The following is a 16,109-nucleotide window of genomic DNA, read 5'->3' on the forward strand; positions in this document are numbered from 1 at the left end:
TGTGTTTGGGGTGACCCTTATGCAATGGCCGCGGCGGGGAGGGGGGCGGGGCGAAACGTTCCTTCGCCTCCCTGAGCCTTGATGGTGGGCTTGGACTTGTAGGGACAAATTCCACCTCTCGCGTGTGATGTCCGCTTGGACATCACACGTGAGAGATCATTCTGGCTCCCCGAGCTCTCCTTGGGGGCTCTTTAAAAAGTTATGGCCGCCGACGCTGTCGGCGTCCGCTGCAATGGCCACGGCGGCAGGGGGGCGGGGTGAAACGTTCATCCGCCTCCCTGAACCTGGGGGGTGGTGGCCTTGGACTCATAGGGGCAAATTCCACTTCTGTCCGAGGTTATTCTGACTCCTGGAGCTCTCCTTGGGGGCTCTTTAAAAAGTTATGGCTGCGGACTCCTAGGGGCAAATTCCACCTCTCCCGTGTGATGCCCGAGCGCCAGTGGCCATAACTTGCTGCTAGAGGTCATTCTGGCTCTCCAGCTCTCCTTGGGGGATCTTTAAAAAGTTATGGCTGCGGACTCCTAGGGGCAAATTCCACCTCTCCCGTGTGATGCCCGAGCGCCAGTGGCCATAACTTGCTGCTAGAGGTCATTCTGGCTCTCCAGCTCTCCTTGGGGGATCTTTAAAAAGTTATGGCAGCTGTGCTGTGGCAGCAGCTGCAATGGCCTTGGGGGCTCCCCAAACTTTCCTTCGCCTCCCTGAGCCCCGGGGTTGGACTCGGGGCAAATTCCACCTCCCAGGTGTGATGTCCCCAGTATACTGGGGAAGGCTTAGGCTTCTGGACTCCAAATCTATCAACGGTAGACAGGGAGAAAAAAATAACAGCGCTACCTAGTCAGAGGCGCAGCTTCCAAATAAAAAACAGCCGGCTTCCCCCCCCCCCCTTTCTTTGTACGCATGCGGAGCTTTTCTTCGGCTGAGTGTATTCACAAGCGCTGAGGAGAACTCGTAACCTCAGCACAGAGAAACGCCAGAAGCCCCGACGCTCCAGAGCAGCCCCGCCACCTCCCTCCCGAGCCGGCCCATGCCTGAGGAAGAAGGGCTGGGCTGAGGCGTGGCTAAGTGGCGCCATCTCCCCGCGCCGGGCGCTCGGAGAGGGGCTGCGATGGTGGCTCGGGTTTGTGCCTGGGCTCTGCGACCCACAGTCGTCTGCGGAGGCGGTACGGGGAGGAGGGCAGCCCTGCGATGGCTTTCTCCGTCCTGGGGAGGAGCCGTGAACTCGCGTTTCTCCGGTCGCTTTCGGGTAAGTGACGCGCGGAGAGCCATATTTAATCTGGGACTTTTGTGGATGGGCGGGAGGAAAGACTTTCAGAGGGGCAGGAAGATGCCATTGTCGGGAGGGATTGATTCCATGGCCCTCCCTGTCACGGTGCCCCTTGGCTGTTTCCTAGATAGGTTTCCTTGGACCTGGGAGCAAATGAAGAGAACTGGAGACTCTTTTTGATAGCTGGGCTATATTGCAGTTATGCTGGGTCGGTCCCCAAGCAAGCAACAAAAGCAGCAATAAAATAGTTAATGAGCGTAGAAGGGCTTCTCCTGTTCTCGTTTACCGTTGCTACGTCCAGGGACCATTTATCCTATTGACAACCCTGTGAGGCATGCTGCTCTTAGAGGGAGTGATTGGATCGTGGTTACTTGCTGAGTTTCCTGGCTGACTGTAAATTGAACTCATATTTTCACAGCCCCAGACTGATACTTTAACTGGTCCTCTGTAATTCCTCATTCTGTACTGCTCTTAAATCTATAAAGTATTATCTGGGTATGAACCTTGAGACAAACACAATCCTGGCCCTGCTTCAGAGCACTTGACACTTCAGAACACTTGTGGAAGTAATGCTGAAGTGTTTCATTATTGTAACAAAAAAGCTTTGGTTTTTATAGGGCTGCCAGCTCTGGGTTGGGAAATTCCTGGAGATTTGGGGATGAAGCCTGGGGAGAGCAGGATTTGGGGAAGGGAAGGACTTCAGCAGGAAAAATAATACCATAGCGTCTGACTTTTGAAGCAGCTGTTTTATCCAGGGAACTGATCTCTACAGTTAGGAGATCTCCAGGATTCTTACCTGGAGGCTGGTAGCCAAACTTTTAGATAATGCATAGCCCATGCAATATTTAGACCTTAGTAATTTGACATATAATATTTTAGTGTACTGGGCATTCATACACACAACCTTGGGGGGTGGAGTCAAAAAACTTTCTGTTCCAGTGCATTGTTTCTAGAATCCTGCTCTTACGTTTTGTTTTGGTATACCGTGTTCATCTTGATTTACAAGCATATACAAACAGTGATACCATGTGCAGCAGCAGTCTTGCTAAGATCTAACCAAGGCCAGGTAGTTTTCTATAACCTTGGTAAGGGCTCAGTCATGTGATATCTTATTTTGCAAGATTTGAGCATTTTTAAAAGAAATGCAAAACAATGAATTAATAACCAATTAATTTATCTTTTTAAAAGTCATCTGATATGAATGATGCGCTCCGAAAAGATGAACGGAACAAAATCATGTCTAGAGGATTACCAAAACAAAAGCCAATTGAAGGAGTTAAGCAAGTGTTAGTAATAGCTTCTGGAAAAGGAGGTGTTGGAAAATCAACAACTGCAGGTAAGTCTCCTTTATTGATTATGTTGTTCCTGTTTTGCCTGTAGATTATTAGATTGCACACCTTTATTTCTTTTTAAAATATAGTTGCATGACAGCAAATATGTTTGAATATGGTGAATTAAAAGAAGTACATTTTGTATGTTCTTATCTGTGCAATAACAACTTCAGACTTATTAAGTTCTGTAAGCTTTTCCTACATCTAATCAGCACTTTAGTATATATGCTGTTTTAGCAAAATCAGTTTGAACCTGGCATAGTTTGGGATGGCTTCTGGATTATGTATACAAACTCGGGTTGTCAGGTCCCTCCTGGCATCCTGTGGGGGATGGGGGGACTTACCGAGAGGGAGGTCTTGGCGCCAACGATGTCAGTTCGAGCATGTGCCAGAAGTGACATCATCACACTGTGTGACATCAGGGCAATGCTCTGGTATTTGGGCAAAAACTCTGTGGTAAAAATGGCTTCAGCCATAGAATTTTTGCCCAAATACCAGAGTATTGCCTGAACATTGCCAATGTGATGCTGAAAGTGACCTTGCCATATCACCAGTGATGTAGCCTGGACCTCCCCCTCTCTCCTGGTAAGTCTCCCTGCTGGCTATCTGATTGGCAGCAAAAGGGTGGGGTCTGCCGGTGGGGAACCCCCATCTCCATGGGGGGGGCTGGCTTGCACCCCTAATGCAAACTTGAAACTGAGTGGAGTTAACGAGATTGCAGTTCTAAGGATGGTTTCATGGAACAAAAGGGTACTTACTTCAAAGCAGAAATGTTTAGGCTTGCTCCTAGAGTTATTCCGAGAAGAGAGCTGATTTAATTGATTTAAATTGGTCCACAAATTTTCAGAACTGTTTGGATTTCAGTGTTTACTTTATTATACAAACAAAAATAATAGTCAACAGTTTGGGTTTTTTTGTTTATGCAACAGAAAGGTTTTCGTTTTGGAGGGATTGCATTGTGAGAGGGCATAACCACATTTAAGCAGTTTCTTCTTTGTCACAAGTTGAATTTTGTAGTCTCCATGTTAGTTTAAGAACTACTCACTAGCCTTTTCTAGTTAAAGTAACTTGTGTGTCAGGCTGTGATTATATTTTCTTATGAGTTTACAGATCTGTCACATTGTATTTGAAATGAAAGCAGCACTTCAACTCTGAGGATATTTAAATAAACATTTTTTCCTGATGTTTGTGTACTGAAAAGAATAGATTAAGACTGCAGTCCTGAACTATGGATTTAGAAGGGTATAACTGTTTAGGATTGTGCTAAAACCCAGATCCACACTTTTAGTTCATTTTCTGTGGTGCCAAAACATGAAAAGGTGGATTGTTAAATAAAAAGTAATAAAAGAGATACAATTTTGGGATCTTCATAAATTTTATTTCCTTATTATCAGGGGTGAGGGTTTTTTTTAAAAAAAGAGGAGCTGGAACTCTCAAGAGGGAAAGAAGTTTTTAATCTGCATTATGAAAATTCGTGAACTTTTAAACATTTTTAAAAGAATTTTGTCGAAGAGGTTCTGGAACTATGTTCCAGTGTGTTCCCCCAGAAAAAAAAGCCCTGCTCATAATAATATTCACCTTTCTGTGGTTGCTTAAAATTAGAACTGTTCAGCAAGCATATTTTTTCATGCAAAACTTTATGCCTTGTATTGTATCTTGACATCCTTGTAAAATCAATCTGTTTATTCTACTGCAGTGGGATAGGCTAGCTGCAGTAATGACTATTTATCAATATATGGGTACACATTATATGATCCATGCACCTGTCAGTTCGTTAGGATTGTTTTCCGTGAATGAAAGGGCTGTACCTATAGTATATTCAGATAACATAACAAAGATACAGCTTCAATATACGTACATGAACTAGTACATTGGAATAGCGGTCTTTCTAAAATACACTGTGTATGTAAACACACCGAGTACATTAGACTTGTGCATTTATTTTGTTATGAATGACAAAAATGGGATGTTTCATAATTAATGGGGCATTTTGTTAGCCTGTAACAAAAAACACCATAATTTTATTTCATTTTGTTTTCTTTCATTATTGCTGTTGCCTTTCTCTCTAGCCACGTGGCTTACATACATGTAGTCTATGGAGTGGGATATGGCTATGTCCAGTTTGGATGGGGGTTTCAGTTTCAGTAGAACTGATGGAAAATAATAGCAACATAGACTTATGAAAACAAAATAACAATAAAGAAACAATAATAAAACAAATCCATGCAAAACAACCCAACAGTGTAACAGTATTCTTTGTAAAGAATTTGGAAAACTAAAGAAACTAAACAAATTCCCATGCACAAGTATAGAATACGTTCATATTGTTACTATGTATGGTTTGAAAGACACGTGTGTACTAAGTATAAGTTCTGCATTAGGGTTGCCAACTGATACTGGCACTCCAGTGGGAGTATTTGGGGGATTGGGACAAAATATTCGATGTTGCTCTGATTCATGATGTCACTTCTGGCATGAAACTTTAAGTGACATCATTGTGATAAGGTGATAAAAGGTGAATCCTAGAGCCTCGCCTTGAAGCAGTGATGTCATTGCTGGTTTTGTGCCAGAAGTGACATGGCACATTGCTGTGATCCTAGATCACCCCCCCCCCCGCATTCTGATGCAGTGGTAGGGAGTGGGGTTTAAGGCTGGAAGAGTGGGAGACCAGGGCAGCCTAATCTGAATAAGTCCTGTTGCTTAACTGGGTCTAAATTCAAACTATTTGAAGTTGCACATAAGAGAGAAACCCATCTCTTGCTCCTTTTCTGTGGGATTTGCTGCTTTTTAGCACTTGGCATAACAGCGATGATGGCAGACAAACACTTTTAAAGGGTTGTTTAAACAAAGGGATGAAGCTGCTAGTCAAGTTGGAATAGATCAGTGAGAATCCAGAATGTTGTAATGGATAGTGTTTTATTGAGCAGGAATAAAAATACACTCATGCAGCCAGAACAATATTAAAGTATGCATATAGCACCAGGTACCAGAATGCTTGCAATAAGGTAAGGATACTGATTACCCTGTGTAAATTCATGATAGAAGTTTAGGGAGACAGGCAAGGAATGGGTAACAGGAAAAGCAGAGGATTAGATTACCTGTCCAGAATGAAGAAGTTTCTTTGGTTAGAAGGGCTTCAGAACTATATAATATGGGAGGTCTAGAGTTCTCTGGTAAGAGTTTATGAAAGCTATGAGGTGACCTGAGCAAGGGTTTTGGTCTAGAAAAATCTGAAGGGAAGAGATCTAGGCAGGAGTCTGGAGGGAGCGCATGGATGGGAGTGGCCATGTGAAGAGGACAGAACACCGCAAGAAAACTGAAGGCTCAGAGTATCCAGTATAACCAGAACACCTGAAAATCCAATTTTGGAATATATTCGGGGGGTGGTAGGGATGATGTGTATACTTGTGCAGCTGCTGTCTATTTTAAAATGTGTTTCCCCGTTGTGATGATGTCACTTCCGTGTGATGTCATCACATTGGAGATGTTGCATGTGGTGTCATCGCCCTGACCCCCCACTCCCAGAAAACTCCTTCACACTCCCAGCTGGTGAGAACAAAGGATCTGGCAACCCTAAAAAAGGACATTGCAGAGCAGAAAAGGTACAGAATAGGGCAACCAAGATGATTAGGGGGTTGGATCAGCCTTCCCTATGAGGAAAGGCTGAAGAGTCTGGGACTTCCAAGTTTAGAAGAGATGATTAAGGGGGGACATGATAAGAGGTTTATAAAATTATGCATGGAATGGAGAGAGTTGACAAAGAGAAATTCCTCTCTCTCTCTCAAGAAAAACTAGAACTGAAGGGCATCCAGTGATGCTGATGGGCAGTAGGTTCAGGACAGACCAAAGGAAACACTACTTTACATAGAGAGTGATTAAAATATGGAATTTGCTGCCAGAAGTGGTGATGGCCAGAGGAATAACAGGTTTTAAAAGGAGATTAGGTAGATTAATGAAGGATAAGTCTCAATGGCTACTAACAATGGTGACTGAGGGGAACCTCCACATTCATAGGCACTAAAACCTCTGAATCCCAGAGCCAGGAGGCAACATCAGAGGAAGGCCTCTGCCTTGTTGTTGACTGTCCAGTGGAACTGGTTGGCTACTGTGTGAGACTGGACTAGATGGACCATTGTTAAGGTCCAGCAGGGCTCTTCTTGTGTTCTTAAAGTTACTATTCTAGCAATTAGACACTTTATTTAGCCTTTTACTAAAAAGGCACTGTGGTGTCCGATATATACTAAACATATTTTTTTGCTGAATGAGTCACAGCTTGAGATCCACAGAAACAGCTGGTATAAAGTTTAAAACCATATTCCATTGCTTTGACATAACAGGATGATCTGTCCCTTTATTCCATTCATTCCTAAGTCTCTGCATATTGTTTTCTGTTCTACTGCCAGTTTAGCAGCAGTAAGACCAAGAACAATTCTACTCCTGAATGGCCAACATGTTCTTTTATATAACTCGGCAGAATAACTGTTGAATCAAGGCATGTATTACAGTCCAATATTTAATTAACAAACTGAATTATGAATGTCTAAAAGGACTGTATTTTTAATGTGACAAAAAGTTAAAATTCTGCCATAGACAAGCCACACCACTAACATTGATACCATATATTTATACACACACACTCACAGAAATGTTAGGTATTGCAGAATTCCAAATCCACTTCCATTCTTCTAAATCAGTATTGATTTTTAAAGTACTTTTCCATTTTGTAAAGTAACTTAAGAAGCACTTTCTAGGTTTACTATGAAGAAACAGATTTTAGTAATTAAACAAGTAGGTAGCTGATAAGTGTAATTATAAACTCAAAGGCTGCTTTTGCTCTTAAACCACTATTATTCCTCAATAGCATGTTTTACAAATGTCTGCTCTGAAATAACAGTGGTCTATCCACTGATTTTGAAACTAGGAGGTTAGGTGATTGTATGGATTGGTGACTGATTTTTTAAAAAAATAAGTACAATATAGGAAAATAGCGCATGGACTCATTTGGAATTTTTAGAGGAGGTAGTGAGTGCCCCCTAATTAGGGTTGCCAAGTACTTTTTGAGCCACAGCGGGGGACTCCCGGCTGGCGGCTGGAGTGCGTGGAGTTTTCCCTCGGATGACTATGGCCCCGCCCCCAGCGTGCCCGGCGTGGTTGCGTCACTTCCGGGTGACGTGCATGTCGGGGTGGGGTTCCCCCTGGGGCCTGATCCGCCGGCGGCGAGGAACGGACCTCTGGGGCGGGGTTTTCCATAGGAGGTACAGCCAAATCCAAAATGGCTTCTGGAGAAGGTTGATTTATATGGAATACCTCACACCTCCTGATGAGAAGGCCTGTAGGGGGAATGGAAAGCCTGGGTGTTAATTAATCCTTCTGATCCTCCAGGGGAAAATCCTTTCATTTGAATGAGGGCAGCCATTAACAAGCTCTGCCTTACAAAGGCCCTGCCTACTTTCTGTAAAGTTTGGCGAGTCCAAGGGAAGTATTTGTGGGTGCTGTGGTACCCATGGACACCATGTTGGGGAACCCTGGTGTAGCTAGAACATAACTCTCTCTCACACACACACTCTGGTGTAAAAAAGTTAAATAAGTACCCTAAAACAAACATATTAAGGGGAAAAATTGTGAGCTGAGCGACTGACATACAAGCTCACAAATTGATATATAGACCCCTGGCTATGTTTGTGTGTTTGTACCAGGATTTTCAAGACGGAACTGGGGGGTGTTTAGCTTTCTTGAGTACTATGCATTATTATAGTCTTTGTTTTCCATTGATATCAGTGGGTCACAACAAAGGTCCATTTATTTATTTATTTTTATTTATTTAATTTGTACCCCGCCCTCCCCGCAAAGCAGGCTCAGTCCAGTATACAGTTTCACACAGTGGCCAATATTGTGATACATCCTCAGGCAAGAAACAAAGAGTACAGCCTCCTGTTGTTGATTCCTTGCTCAGCAACTGATGTTCAGATAGGGTTCCCAAGTCCAAAATACCGGTGGGGGAGACTTGGCCGGCTCCGGGAGCTGTTACTGGATGCGCGTGCGTGCCGCCAGCACATCACAGGAAGTGACGTGCAACGTCCACCACGTTGAGGGCATGGCCACAATCGTGGGAGGGAAAACCATAGAGTTTTCCCTCCCTGATCCGGGCCACGCCCCCAACTTGGTCGACGTGCACGTCACTTCCTGTGACGATGTGCTTCGGGGGGCGGAGTTCCCCCTGGGGCCCGATTCCGCGGCGGCGGAAATCGGGCCTCCAAAGCGGGGGTTTACCCGCCCACCCGCCCCCACTTGGCAGCCCTATGTTCAGAGGTGCTTCGCTGCTTGTGAACATGGAGGCTCCGTCATGACTGATAGATGAAAGCAAATTCAGTTTTATCTAAACAAGGGCAATTTGCTTTACAGATTAAATGTAAACAAATTCTTCTGAGATTAATACAAAAGGAATAGTTTGTGCCAGAGGAAGATCTTGTTACAGAAGTTACATGGCAGAACAGAATAGGATAATCAAGCAGATTGTGAGACTGACTAAATATATAGGGAAAGACAGACAAATATGGCTAAATTTAATCCTTCCTTTTAATCACCAGCATTGTTGAATCACTGTAGTAGCTGAGTCACACACTCTTTGCTAATAGCTAAGACTTATTACTTTAATTGGCTACAACAGGAAACTGGAGAGCTAGCCACAGGTTTAGGGATATATTTAGGGATACTTTGCAAGCAGCACAGCTGTGCAGCACAGGGACACCATTTTTTTTAAGGGATCCAGAGAGAGGCTAAGAAATTATAGGCCAGTTAGCTAACATCTGTTCCAGATAAAGTAGTAGAAAGAGTATTAAAGATACAAGCATCATTCAGGTTTATGGAGAAACAAGCCCTACTGAGTATGAATCAGCATGGTTTCTGTGAAGAGAAGTCCAACAGACATTATTGTAATGTCCTAGGTAGATCTGTGCTGTGGCTGTTTTTAGAGTATGCTGTTCTGGTCACCCCATCTCAAAACAGATAGAGCTAGAAAAGTTACAGACAAGAGTAATCAAAATGATCATAGGAGTAGAGCATCTTCTCTCAGAAATGGAGTGGCTTTGAGTCACTTTCTCCAATTTAAAAAGTCAGTCAAAGGTGCATGGCAAAGGTTCGTACAGTGAGAATATTTTTTTCTTCCTTCTTATAATACTAGATCTCAGAGTCACATAATGACATGGATGGACAGTAAATACTGGAGATGCAAAACAAAGTACCAGTCCATACAAATTCAGAATTAGTTTAAGGAATTCACTAGCTTATGCAGCTTTAAAGATCACTAGACAAATTCATGGCATTCACTAGCTGTCAAATGCAAATTTAAATACTGGATGCCATTCTTGATCTGAAATATCACAATGAAAGAACTTCTCCCATTTCTATAAATATGTGAGTTTGGTTTGACAGTAAATTATGATAAGATTCCATCATATTACATTATTGATTAACATGCTTAAAGCATTTTAGAGTATACTTTGCAAGATATTATTTGGCACATGTTTTAAAACCTTACGTTTTAAATTGTAGCTCAGCCATTGTTTTCCCCCCATAATAAATAGATTTCTGTTCAATTAATTCTACCCCCTTTCACCCTTTTTCTTTTACAGTAAATGTAGCTCTTGCATTGGCAGCAAATGATCTGGTAAGTTCATTTATAATTATTATTTTTATATTTGTAAAATTTTGAATAATTGGCTTGTAGCAACAGATATTTTAAAACATTCTGGAGGATGCAGTGTGGCAGTTTAACTTTAAAAATTCTGGTGATATCTATGAGAATTATTAATCAGTTTTTCCAGGATGCTTGCCAAATCGCAGGATTGCTAAATTCTGTGATGATGCGTTTCAAGAAACTGGCCTTTTTCTAGCCAATTCTTGGCTTTTCAAAACTTTAGGTAGAGATGTAAAATTTCCAGAAATTTTGAAGGTCGGAAAAAAACCCCAGTTTTTTTCTGGTTTTTTCCTCGGAAAAAAAAATGGAAATTTTCGGAAAAATTGGGGAAAAAAGCTACATTAGCACTTCTTTTTTCTTTTCCAGATCGAAAGTCATTCTGTTACTTTAGGAACATAAAATATGACTGTAATGATTTCATGTTTAACTGTGTGTATGTGTCTTTAAAAGTTTGGTTGCATGCCTGTGTGATAGTCTAGTGTGATTGAAACAGGCAAGTGGTGTGAGTGGTGAGTGACAGAGAGTGGGAGGGGTTTTGGAAATGATTCTGTGTGGATGAGCAGATATGTCAGTCAAGAGTGTTGGTTAGGGAGATGACAGTTGAAAGTCAGTTAAGTTCTTTGACTGGGAGAAGAGTAAAGCATCCCTGTGTGGGATGAGTTTAGTTCTGGGGTCTGAAGGAGAGACCTTCTTGTGTGTGATATGAGAGTTAAGTGCTGTGTCTGAAAGAAAGTGACAAGCAGTTCTGTGTTGAAGCAGTTATAAGCTGAAGCTGAGTGTCTAGGAAACAGTAAAGATTTTATGGACATGAAGGAAAAAGTGTTACAAAGTTACCTAAGGAAAAATCCCTGTCAGTAGGGAGCAGACTGTGTGTTATACCTACTTTACTAGTTACATGGTTCTACCCTCGTATTTATGCTTTCTTTAAATAAATCCTATTTCATTCAAGTATACCAGCTCTGGAAAGAATCCTTCCTCAGACCACATAGTTCCTCGAAAGCTTAAACCCTCGATCCACCTACCCTGTGATAGAAATAGTAAAGCATAAAGGTTTGGAAAGCCTGGTGGCAGCCGGATACACATAATAAAATAAAACCTAAAGAACACTTTAAAGGGAAACCAGACCTCCCCAGTAAAGGGGTCGTCACAGAGCCCACATCATTGGTGTCATTGGTAGGGCCTCCTTCAGAACCAGCTTGCAGAGCCCTGGGCGCCACTCAGCTTGGGTTATGCCTGAGCCATTTGACCTTTGTCCTTCCCAACTTTCCATTGTCATAGTGTTAAGCTGGAAGTCACATGCTTTCTGGCACTTTACCTCAGGATAGAAATCAGGGGTCGTTTTGTAGAAAAAGAGCTAGGGGAACTCATTAGCATAACTCATTAGCATATGCCACGCCCTCTGACATCAGGGGCCCGGCAGTGAACCTGCAAGGCCGGCGGGAGTGCGTTTTTTCTGAATTTTTCCAGTTTTTTCTCGAGCCTTCACATCTTTAACTTTAGGGCCTAGTAAAATTATAGAAGGCTTCTCTCTGGAACTTAATGACTTGCAGTTTCAAGGGAGATAAGGAATAGAATGGAGTTAGACCCAGGTAGGGATGCCAGACCCCCCGGTGGGGGTGGGGGTCTCCCACTTTCCACCTCCACCTCTCTGCTACTGGCTAACTTGCTGGTGCTGGTGGGGAATTCCCCCCCCCCGAGGGAGGAACACCAGAAATTAATGTGATGTGCCTACGTGACCACCTGTGACACCCAGAAGTGATGTAGTCACATTGTGGATGTGGGGGGGCCAACCCTTTGTTTTTTGGGCAAAACTCTATGGTAGAAGCTAATTCTACTCCATAGTTTTGCCCAAAAACCAGAGTGTCCCCCCCCCGATGTGCCTAAACCACTTCCGGGTCACATAGGCTCATCATGTTAATTTCTAGTGTCCCTTCCCCTCCTGGTAAGTGTACACCCCATCCCCCACCGCCTGCTTCAAGGGATGCGGCAACCTAAGCACAGGTGCAGATGAGATCATAGGGCCTAGGAAATGCAAGGCCAGGGACCAGGAAGGAGTTTTGCCCTCACATTCTATATTGCTAGTACAAGGACTCCTGGGTGGGGCAGGGGGAAGAGTTGCTTGACTTTGAGCATGTACTGCTACAGGAGTGGGTGGTCATATTTCTTGGCAACACCAGAGGTCGATTCGGGGGGGATCGTGGGGGATTGCAGTTCCCCTGGGTGAGGTGCGGGGGGGCGGGGCACATGACGAAGCCCTGCCCCTTGCTTCCGGCTGCCCCTCTTCCGGCCCTCATTCAGGCAGGAGGAGGCAGGAGAAGAGGGAGGGTAAGTTGCTTTCTCCCCGCCTCTCCCCACCCCTGCCTGCCTGGGGCCAGGGAGGGCCTTGGCGGGGCTTCCTCACACTCCCGCCGGCCTTGCAGGTCTACCGCCGGGCATGTCAGGGGGTGTGGCATATGCTAATAAGTTATGCTAATGAGTTCCCCTAGCTCTTTTTCTACGAAACTACCCCTGGGCAACATACCTGATTGGTCAGCCAAAATCAGGCTGGCTACGAGCTCCCGATCGCAGCCAGGACAAATCCGCAAAGTCCTGTGCTCTGGCCTCCTCGCGAAAATGTTTTCTAGTCTGGCACGCAACAAACCCCCTCCACGCTGGCCCTGAGACAAGAGCAGTCTGGCATAAAGGAAGATCATTCATCTAGTTTGTACCCCATTTGGTTATCTCTTCTAGACATCTATCATTTGGTTCATCATTTTGACTGGGTTAGCTGGAATATCTACTCTTGGACTTTGGACTTTGAAATTTTACTTGGAGTCAGTGTTTGGCAGGTAACATCAGAGGACCACCCTAGCTGTCTGAATTTTCTGTTTTCTTCCTTGCTTTGCACTGCTCTTATATGGGTACACTTTTTTCACACTTCTTTTAATAAACTAAAATAATTGCCCTGATCTGTATAGCCCAGGCAAGCCCGATCTCACAAGATAAGCAGGGCTGACCCTGGTCTATGAGAATTTTTTATGGTTCGAGCACCCTGAGACTGGTTGTTCGAGGGAAGTCCGCCCAGCTTCTCAGCGGGGCAGCCGCCGCCCTACCTCTTCCCCAGCGTGACTCCGGCCAGCTTGATCATGACTTCCACACACACACACACACAATACAAAAATAAATAATCAAAAATTAAAATAAGTAATTAAATCACATGGTTAAAACAAATAATTAAATTATTAATTATATTTCTGTGGTGTTATTTGGGTTTTGGGGCTTCAATCTAAAATCAGCACCTTGACCTGTTTTTTGGCTACAGCTACCAAAGTAATTGTTTTTGGAACTGAACTTGCAAGTGTCCTACCATGCAGGGTTGATTTTTTGATTAACATCCAGTAGGGCTGGAGACTCTGTCTTTAGGTTTCTCAGCTGAGGGTTAATTAGAGGGGCTCTTGGTGGCTTGTTACCCTGGACAGTGAGACTTCACTCCCTAGTTTTGTGTCGTGTTTTGCCCTGACCTGTCACTACAACTTGATAATGGGTAATTACTTATGCAAAGTAAATGTATAAATATTTTTAGTGATTTAATCTATCACAAGTTTGATTGCATGTGTGTCTTTTTTTTTAAAAGGCTCACAGCCACAATGTGATTATGTAAGGGAGTGGTGGCGCAAGCAATAACAACGCTTGCCTGTAACATCATAGCGAACAGCCCTATGGCTGTTCGAGACCCACCGCGGCCGGGGTGAGCACCCGGCCCTAGTCCTAGCTCCCGCCCACCCAGCGGTTCGCTTGGGGCTCTTTAGCTTGGAGAAACAACAGCTGAGGGGTGACATGATTGAGGTTTCTAAGATTATGCATGGGATAGAGCAGGTTGAGAAAGAAGTACTTTTCTCCGTTTCTCACAATACCAAACTCGTGGGCACTCAATGAAATTGGTTAGAACAGATAAAAAGAAGTACTTCTTCACCCAGAGAGTGATTACCCGGCCCTAGTCCTAGCTCCCGCCCACCCAGTGGTTCGAAAGTTAAATAAATTACAAGTAGATAAATGGGTACCTACCCTTAGAAGGGTAGGGGGCACCCTCCTCCATGTGGGGACGTGGCGGAGTTCGGTGGCGGCAGCGGCGGCGAGGAGACCAGCAATGGCGGCGGCATCTGTGGCGACGGCGATGATGGCAGCAGTGGTGCGGCGACGCGACACGGCGATCCCTGGTGGCCGAGGGAAACAACTGCGCCCAGTACCCGGTGCCCGTCCGTCGACGGGGGAGGCGGAGCAACAAAGAAACGCACGGCAGTGTGGGTGGCGCAGGCGCAGCGGAGCCGGAGACGGACAGAGCAGAGCCACTCCTCCGCGGGCCACGCGCCGGAAGACCACCGCCGGGGAAGGACTGACACAGGCGCTGGCTGACCCAGAAGACTGCCGAGGAGAAACAGCGAACCCACCCGGGTGCTGGTAGGCATCCCCACCCTTCAATAATGTGGCCATAGAATAGGACCAATCTGCGCTTGCAGCACAATTGTGAACCACTCTGAGACCTTCGGGTCTGAGCGGTATAGAAGCTGACTGTAATAAATAAATAAATAATAAATACATATTTTTTTGCCTTTTTAGGGCAAAGCTCTCAGGCCTGTGGAAACGTTTACTAGTTGCCCTTTCTATGTGTATAACTTCTCCAGATATAATTGAATAATATGGCAGTACTATAATATATGATAATCCTTAGTATTTATGTGGCACATTTTATATATATATGAAGCATTTCACAAATTATATCAACAACAACAATCTTGTAAGGTATGTGAACATTATTACAACTGTATATTATTCCATTGGGTTTCTGAGGCTGAGAAATAACATCTTGTCTAAGGCCACCTAGCAAGTTTGTTTGTGACAGAGATGGCATTTGAACAATGGGCTCCCTGGCTGACAGATCAGTCTCATAGCCAGTAGACTGTGAGGGTGACCTGGAATGTTTCTGGTCGACCACTAATCTGGAGCACTACTGGAACCCAGGAGCAAGCAGAGCCAAACCCCAGTAGCTTTTCCAGTGTTCCAGGGACCACTTGACTTGGACCTGGCAAGTGATACCAACAATATGTATTGGCTCTCCTGATTCTTCCTTCACTGTTGCTGCCAGTTTGGAGGCAGTGCAGGAGGAGGCAGTGGGTGAACCGATAGCTGTTATTAGCTCCTCTGAGCTGAGCAACCCTCACAGGGATGGCTTTTACCACTGCAGAGACAACTCAGCCTGGCTTCCTGTTGGGCCATTATAACTCCCAGTCTTACCCTTCTAGGCTACATTAGCTAGGCCTATATGATGAATACAGGATGAGTACGTAGTAATCCAAGTTGTCATACTTCCTTTTGCTGATGTTTGATAAGTATAATGCAAAACCCATAAAAATCATGCCAGTACTTTCAGCAAAAAAACCATAATATTAAATTGAAGCTGATGTGGGGTTAAAGTGCACCTCATGGGTTCAACAGATAGCTTTAGAACTGCAGTAAAAAGTTCCAGGTTGTTGATAATCCATCCAGCTTGCAGGAAATAAAAGGGGGAGAAACAGTTTAGGAGTAGCAGATGTGGCATTAATGTTTTATATGGAAATAAATTTTTTAAATGTGTGTATTTGAATTAATTGCATGATTGACACTAATGGGAGTCACCTGGCAAATTCACAGATAAAATATTTCATAATTAATGCCTGGTGATATTGCAATAGGTTTACAATAGACACAAAAAAGAGATTTAGCACAGTAGCAAAGAATCTTCTTGATTAACAGTAATACGTCTGCTTCTGTGCCCTTAGTTCCACAGTCTGTTGTTCTTCAG

The 16,109-nt window shown here is 44.0% G+C and overlaps 1 protein-coding gene across 1 annotated transcript in view; it reads left to right on the forward strand.

The window, feature by feature from the left end:
- The first annotated feature begins 933 nt into the window (after positions 1–933).
- NUBPL (nucleotide binding protein-like) overlaps positions 934–16,109 on the forward strand; it is a 120,870-nt gene continuing 105,694 nt past the window's right edge. Inside the window, exons 1-3 of the mRNA XM_015415189.1 lie at positions 934–1,243; positions 2,453–2,600; positions 10,227–10,261. Coding sequence (XP_015270675.1) covers positions 1,106–1,243; positions 2,453–2,600; positions 10,227–10,261 — 321 coding nt within the window. The 5' untranslated portion in view covers positions 934–1,105. The remainder of the gene's footprint in view (positions 1,244–2,452; positions 2,601–10,226; positions 10,262–16,109) is intronic.

The sequence above is a fragment of the Gekko japonicus genome, unplaced genomic scaffold (assembly GCF_001447785.1).
Source record: "Gekko japonicus isolate JY-2015 unplaced genomic scaffold, Gekko_japonicus_V1.1 scaffold83, whole genome shotgun sequence".
Classification (NCBI taxonomy): Eukaryota; Metazoa; Chordata; class Lepidosauria; order Squamata; family Gekkonidae; genus Gekko; species Gekko japonicus.